This window comes from Cibotium barometz, chromosome 15, assembly GCF_041138505.1.
Source record: "Cibotium barometz isolate CiBa-2024 chromosome 15, ASM4113850v1, whole genome shotgun sequence".
In the NCBI taxonomy this organism is placed as follows: Eukaryota; Viridiplantae; Streptophyta; class Polypodiopsida; order Cyatheales; family Cibotiaceae; genus Cibotium; species Cibotium barometz.
The window spans coordinates 37,183,821-37,191,717 of NC_141060.1; the positions used below are offsets into that span (position 1 = coordinate 37,183,821).

The 7,897-nt window shown below is 39.8% G+C and overlaps 1 protein-coding gene across 1 annotated transcript; it reads right to left on the reverse strand.

Moving 5' to 3' along the window:
* Window positions 1-3,640: 3,640 nt before the first annotated feature.
* LOC147631257 (peroxidase 5-like) lies at window positions 3,641-5,345 on the reverse strand. The gene is made up of 5 exons (XM_086809602.1): window positions 5,082-5,345; window positions 4,596-4,793; window positions 4,347-4,512; window positions 3,816-4,276; window positions 3,641-3,753 (listed from the first exon to the last, which is right to left on the reverse strand). Exons 1-4 carry the CDS (start codon window positions 5,295-5,297, stop codon window positions 3,864-3,866), a joined length of 993 nt encoding a protein of 330 aa, XP_086665728.1. The 5' UTR covers window positions 5,298-5,345; the 3' UTR covers window positions 3,641-3,753; window positions 3,816-3,863.
* Between the last annotated feature and the right edge of the window lie 2,552 nt (window positions 5,346-7,897).

Genomic DNA, 7,897 nt, shown 5'->3' on the forward strand with positions numbered 1-7,897 from the left:
CTCATAACTTGTTAACCAGACGTTGGGGCAAACTGGGGAGTCATCACTAGACTCCCCAGTCTACTCCATCTTTGTTGTTTTTGATATACAGGGGGAGTATCCCATAAATATGTAAGCGTAGCACGTGAGCTCAACATAAGGGGTTTTTTTAATCTCTTTTTTACACAATTTTTACATACAGAAGGGTACCATTTAAAGGGAGGATTCACATATTGAATAGACAAAGGGTGTGATTTATTCATGATAAATTCACAGATAAGGGGTTTTAAAAAAAGGCCTTGAATGCACGTGATATAGAGGGTTTATATATAGTGAACCCCCCCGAGATACAGATATAGTAAAATTTCTCTAATACATCAAGTTCAAGTCATACTCATCGTCATCGACATATCTAATGTTAAACTAGTTACAAATATTTTAAAAAAAGGATAATTGTAATTTATAATTGGTAAATGTCATAAATTTATTACAATACTTGGTTAAATTATGTAACCGTATGAGTCCAGAAAGGTCATATACAAAACAAAGCATAAGTGTATGAAAATCTGTGGAGTTAGGGGCTGCATTGAGAGGGGTTCACATCTCATGCATCTCGATTATTATTATCCCTTGTAGCTCCACACTCTTCTCTCACATTTCCATTACTTCTTGCTTGCACATTTGCACCACCATTTGTAGTAACACCGTTCATGGTAACATGATCCTAAAATTCGAGCCAACGCCCTTTGTGGTTAGGGCAATTCCTCTCCGCGGAAAATCGCCGGTTTGCAGAGTTTTTAGTGGGTGAGCCTAACGGCAAGTCCCACAATACCTTGGCTCCGACGAAGCTAATGACAAAAGCGTTTCTCTACTCGAGTCCTAGAGATGAGCATGCTCGTCTCTGACCCCGGCTTGAAAAACAAAATGATCCTAAAACACAATAAAACTAACACAAATGAAAATCAGTTTAGAAAAAATAAAGAGGTTATGGTTTTAGGAATGTACTTACTTGCCATGCTTAGCAAAGCATAGCCTTTAGAAATAATAATCCATCCTTCGTCAAGTGCACCCTTTCAAAGAGAGCTTCCAAACTTCGATGTATTGCAAATATCATATTTATCTTGTGTAGGGAGGCGGTCCACTGCTTCAAGCTATAGACATACAAACAAATGAACATTGATTTAATGTTGTTATATAAGGTAATCTTTGTTCTTGAAAGATAAGATATAGTTCGAGGTAATATACTTATAAAAATTATTGGGAGAAATCATGAAGAGCATGCAAGTTCTCTTCTTTAGGGAGAATGAATATGCACTTATTTAAAATGATTGGTTTTTCTAAAGCTTATGAAATATCCATAACACCCAATAGAGTCTTGTGTAAAACTTGATTGAGTTCGATACTTGTTATTTAAGCAAAAGAATTCTTCAATGAAAATATTTTAAGCTCACCAAAATGCTATAATTATGAAGTAGTTCTAAGGTATCTTTGAGTTTAAGGCTTAAAATCAGTCGATTATGTTCCACATGGATGGTTAAATCTAAGGCATTCAAAAGTTTTAAAAATTAATTGTGCCAACTGGCTAATTTGGAGCTTGTGACTATACGGTGCATTCCAAACAACCTCAAAAATCAATTAGTATTTTACCTTCAAATTATTACCAAAATTACCAAATCCTACATGCGTAAACTTAAAATTGCAATCAATTTCAAGTTTTTTCTAGCATGCTTTGGTTATATGACTAAAGAAAAAGGTACATGTTACAACACCAATGTGTCAAAAGAATTCCACAAAGTTTGTTAGTTATAGGACGACATAAGGTTTCTTAGGATACTTCTATGTCTCGTTACGAAACTAATACTAACACATGGATTATCCATAATATGAGATAATAATTTGCTAAAGGAGAGTAACTATTTGTGTGTGTGTGTGTGTGTGTGTGTGCGCGCACGCGCAAGGGGGAGAGAGAGAGAGAGAGAGAGAGAGAGAGAGAGAGAGAGAGAGAGAGAGAGAGAGAGAGAGAGAGAGAGCATGTGCATCTTTTTGTAGTATAGTTTGTATTGTATTTAATGCTTCAATGTACTCCTAGCGCCATGTTCTTGTGGTACAACACAGTTTTATCTCATTGAATTCGATTCTCTATTGGTGTGGCCTCAAATTTGAAGAAGGTTTAGCATACTTAAAGGATAACTAGTCACAATCTGCACGGATCCCAATGTTAGTGATTCAAGGAAATCAATGATGCATACAATGGTAACTAATTAGGCATCATCAAGTGTATGATCTTTGATCTAAGATGACTCATGTTCATGATTTATGTACTAAATGATAATTTTAGCTATAGGGATATTAACAAAGCTTCTCTTTGTAGGAGAGAAAAAATGTTGTAAATAAATAAAAATAAACAATAAGCCTATAAGAATAGAAATAGTGACAAATAGCAAATAAATGCACATTCTCCTCGACAGACGCCAATGGACCTTCAAGTTCAAATGTCTGTGGTCCCCTCTAAACCAACCCAAAAAGGCATGCCTCTTGTGGTTAATCTTGCACAGGGGGCTATGGACACAGGAGAGAGCTTGCAAAAAAGGGAAAGGATCTGGCCTTTGCCCACGGTGCAAAAGGGAGGGAGAGTCCCTACTACACCTATTTCTCCAATGCAGATTTAATAACCCTATCCTATCTATCCTCAACAAATTCATTGAATGCATCCACCCGAGACCCCTCTCGTGGAAACAACTCCTTTTAGGAGATTCCATTGGATGCTCAACCCCCCTCTGGAACTGTATTAGAGCAAAGTTTTTATGGTTTATTTGGTGTGCCAGGAATGCCGTGTTATTTCAATCATCCCCTCCAGTACTAACAATGCTGCAACATGATCTGTTTCTACAGATGAAGAATGCAAACTTTGCTAGGAAGAAGGAGCTCCACAAAAGAAGAGACTTCCTCAAGAAAAGCAAACACGCATGCAACAACATGGACATGTTGCACAAGACGGACAGCATCCTCTATGTCGGGTGGGATGAAGAGTTGGAACATGACATCCATGATATCTGCTTGAAGGACAGGATACTCACTGAGCACCTGCTGGAAATCACCAATATTTACAATAAGGTGGATGAGAACGCTGCACACCCCAACAGGCCCCCGAGAGCTTGCAACTGTTCTGTATACCCATGTGTGCATGCCCTTGTAATCATGTAACCCCTAGATCAGTATGGTTCTTTTTGAAAGGGCACAGCCCGTATCTGCTATGTAATCGTCAGACCCTTTTCTTTTTCTAATTCAAAATCCCTATTTTTTATTTTAAAAAATAAATGCACATGTGGCACGTCCAAAAAAAATCATTTTACTTAACCGGTCAAAAATAAGGGCAGTTTTTTTTACTTTGGTCGATTTTTATTTCAAAATTCCACACATCAATCGAATCGGTTTTATTAGTAAAACTCTCAAAATTCTCACTGTTAACTTCGAGGCCAACACAAATTTCAACCGAATTTTGAGAGTCACAAGTTTTTCAAATACACCCCAAAAAAGAGAGACACTAAAAACCTAATTTTATATGTAAATTTCAATTTTTGACTCGCAAGGCAAATCAAGCCGAGGGAGTGCAAATTCGGTAATAAGTACTATAGCTTAAATCATAAGCTAAGATTATCAGTTGAATAAAAGCAAAAAATGCTTTAGATACTCCTACCACAGTGCTACCGTATACATAATTAGCATCACTAAGGTAAGCTGGGATTGGATTGGTGGTACTGGTAGTGATTAAACCTTGATCAGATACAGAAGCATCACAATAAGGTAAGCTGGGATAGGATTGGTAGTGATTAAACCTTAATCAGATACAGAAACCTCACACGAACACTGCCGGACAGCCTATACTAGTCGTAGTTGTTAACAGCACGGCAATTGATACGGATCTCACCTTCGGTGCCAGTGATTTGATTCATGCGGAACATGGCGTCTGCAAACTTGTCGAACCAGAACGTTTCGTCCACGGCACTTCTTGCCACAACCCTGGAGGTCTCTGGCGTGGATAGCAACGCAGCGTCCGACGAGAAGAGGCCATGGCCGTGCTGCAGTCCTACGTAGTAGCTCGTGTCGAAGAGGTTGGGCGAGGGTATGTCCATGGCCACCACCGCCGCCGGGTCCGCCCCCCCTCCCTGTGGGCAGGTGGATTGCAATGATGCAGACAGCCTCGCATCCAGCCTGGGATCGTGAGGATGCGTAGCGTTAAAGCCGTATAATCGCTCTACGAAGGAGATGCAATGGGCGTTTCCTATGGTATGAGCGCCTGCAAATAGCACAACTAGTATTAGTTTGTGCTCAGATTCATTGAAATTTTCCATTGCGAATACACGTACCTGAGAGCGTAACCATATCCTCTTGGGAGAAGCCCTTGGCAGCGAAGGTTGTCGTGAGCTGGTAGAGATTAAAGGTTGGCGCTGGTAGGTTGCGCGCCACCTTCCCCGCCAGTGACAACATGCCGTCCCGCCGCCCTGCCGGCACCGGCCAAGACGGCCCCCCTACCTGCGCAGCAGCTTTAAAGCTGTAAGAATAGTGGCTGGAAGCACCCACTGAAACCGTCGTTACAACTTAAATCCTCCACTCACAAAATTGACGGCGTCGCGCGCAGCGAAGGCCAAGATGTCGGCACATGACACAATCTCCGGGCATTCGTCCTCCAAGCGGTCCTTGATGTTGTCAATTACGTCAGCCCCTCGCAATTTCATCGCGTTGATCGGGTGGTCTTTCTCGGCAAGCCTGCCGGAACCGGGGACGGAGTCCAGCAGAATCGACGCATCGCATCCCTAGCATCATATATGCTCAGTCAGTAATTCCAAGGACACTCTCGCTCTCTTTTCTCTCTCTCCCTCTCCCTCTCTCGCACACACACAAACACAGAAAGAATTTAACTGCAAGAAATCTTCCTCCCTCTCTCTAGTCTGTCTAATTGCAAGCTCTCTCTCTCTCTCTCTCTCTCTCACACACACACACACACAGTCAGAGAAAATTTAATTGCAAGGACTCTTTCTCCCTTAATTAATTGCACCGACTCTCTCTCTCTCCCCCCCTTCGTTTGTCTCCGTGACGAGCACCTCCACGAAGCAGTCGTGAAAATGGAGCCGCAGCAGCCCAGCTGCAAGACCAGGATTATCTTCAACCGCCTCTTCGACGCAGCTTTGCACGATCTTCTCCACCATGGGACACGAATTGTCGTAGAAGCCCACACGAAGCTGACGTGCTGCGCACTGTGAGGAGAGCAGCTCGAGCAGCAGTAGGCACGCAGCTAGAGAGAAGGAAGCCGATGCCATCTTGGGAATCAGGGCTCGATGAATTTGTTTTCTTTATAAAAAAAACATTTTTTGAACTCTAGGGCATAAATATACACAATATAAAGCTAACGTTTTCTACTTCACCCTCCACGAGCATAGCCTCTAAAATTCCCACATACTTTATTAAACTATATTCTATAGAAAGCTTTTATATAGGTTTATGGTGCTCTACCCTTACTTCCTCCTCCAAATAGCAACGATTTCCATGACCTGCTTAAACACTTTGAATCTCTTTTACTTTTTGTGCATTTGAACACAAGGAAAATCACCAATTTATTTTTTCCCATCAGCTACTTTAATAACTCAAAACCTTTGAGATATTAAAGTAGCTAATTAGGAATATACATATAAAAATTTTCATGTACTATTCTTTAGGGGGGTGTGTGTGTAACATTCATGTATGCTAAGTGAATTAAAACATCATACTGACACAAGCAAGCTCACGACGTACGTGTCAACTACTTCGCAAAGTTAAGCCAACATCAAAGGCACTAAGTTTTCTTTTCTCTTTTCAAGCACTCATCAAAGAGCACTTTTATGAGAAGTTTCTAGTTTTTGAGCTCTCTTCAATGATAATGGCTAAGAAACACTAAAAAAATTGAGTACAATTCAAAAACTCATTCATAAAAATTGTAACCAAATTTGGGAATGGCAATAAGTAACCCAAAAAAAAATCATTCATAAAAAATGTAATCAAATTTGCTCGGGGGGTGCACCTCAAAATATGTAAGTCTACCACGTGCGATCATTAGGTGGGGTTTTCTTAATCCAAAATATTGGGTAAATTTACAGAAATACAATTACAAGTGGGGTATTTTAATTGTACTTTAGAAAAAAAATCGTAAGTTTATAAAGAAAAAGGGGTAGTTTTATTAGCTCAAAATTCACAGATAAGGGGATTTTTAAATACCGCTTGAACGCACGTCGTAGGAGGGGCTTCCATATAGTGGACCCCCCGAGCAAATTTGGGATATGGCAATGAGTAATCCCAAACATATAATTTAGGTATTCTTTGCAAGTAATTAATTTGAATAATGAAGTTTATCTCTGTAGTGCCTTTTAAAGATGCCTTTATTTAAAATTGATCAATGAGAGAAGAGAGAGAGAGAGAGAGAGAGAGAGAGAGAGAGAGAGAGCAATCACATTGATGGGGGCCATGTATAAGATATTTGCAAAGGTCTCGGCCAACAGGTTGTAGCGATTTCTTCATACTTTGATTCATCCAAGGCAATATGGATTTATTAAAGGTCGAAATATTTTACATAATATACTTAATGTACAAATTGGAATTGATTATGCAAGGGCTTCAAAAGGCAAGAGGTGGTTCTGATTCAACTGGATATTAAAAAAGTTTAGGATCACGTTAGTTGGTCTTTTCTTTCACAGCTTATGTAGACTATGGGATTTCGCCCTTGCATGTCTTCTTTGATTTATACTATTAGCCAACATGTAGTGGCTAGGCTTATAATTAATGGTGTAGTGACTAAGCCCATTCATTTGACGAGATCGGTTAGGCAAGGATGCCCACTTAGCTCTCTCTTGTTTGCAATTGTTACACATCCAATCTTATCAGTGACTAGATAAGCTAGTGGAGGACGGTCAAGTTGTAGGGCTTACTCTTCCAAGCGGAGAGCAAATGGTCGGCCAAGCATTGGTAGATGATTCTTTCATGTTCCATAAGGCAATTCTCTTCCTTGTGGTCACCTCATTTGGTGAAGAATTGCATGGCTATATATTGGATGAGGGTACTCCGAGCTACACTTGTGGTTCGAAGTAATTAGTGAGGGAAAGCTAGTACATCACATGGCAGCCATGTGGCTATTTTTAAAGCAATTTTTGGTAATATATCTTCTATTACGAGAGAGAGAGAGAGAGAGAGAGAGAGATGTGGACATGATAGTGGGGAAAGAAGACCTGTCTTTCAAGAGTGAGAACAAAGATGATATGGTAAGTATTGAAGTAAGCAACTCTTTTAGAAAGAAAGAGATTAGATAGCATCCTTCCATGTAAAAGACATTGATCAAGGCTAGAATAGCCCTTACCACTATGCTTACCTTGCCAATACAATCCAATACCTTGAGTATTTGAGAAAAAGGATGTCTTCACTAGGCAATGTATTTATCTATTGAATTCTCCATAAAACTACTCTACTTGTTGAATGGATTATTATCATAGCTTTTCATGCCTTACAACCAAAATACGATCAATGTGGAAAAACTACTATGCTTGTTGAATGGATTGTTATCATAGCTTTTCATGCCTTATAAGCAAAATACAATCAATGAGGCAAAACTACTATGCTTGTTGAATGGATTGTTATCAAAGCTTTTCATGCCTTATAAGCAAAATACAATCAATGTGGAAAAACTTTCTTCTTCAATAGTTGTATACTATCTCCCATAGTCTATCTACTCACAAATGCACACAAGTCTTCTCCAGCTAGATCCAATGCTCTTAAAGCACACATGGTGAAAAAGGGTTTCATTGCACCACTCAATAGTAATTGCTTTCCATCTCAATCACTCAATCCTACTGATGGTTCATCACACCACTCAACAATGATTGCTTTCCATCTCCAT

What these genes read in the sequence shown, in the direction of transcription:
- LOC147631257 (XM_086809602.1), bottom strand. Translation starts at nt 5,297, where the DNA reads ATGGCATCGGCTTCCTTCTCTCTAGCTGCGTGCCTACTGCTGCTCGAG. An exon ending in TTCACGACTGCTTCGTGGAG is followed by an intron (nt 4,794 to 5,081) that starts GTGCTCGTCACG and finishes ATATGATGCTAG; the next exon opens with GGATGCGATGCGTCGATTCT. An exon ending in CGCGCGACGCCGTCAATTTT is followed by an intron (nt 4,513 to 4,595) that starts GTGAGTGGAGGA and finishes GCTGCTGCGCAG; the next exon opens with GTAGGGGGGCCGTCTTGGCC.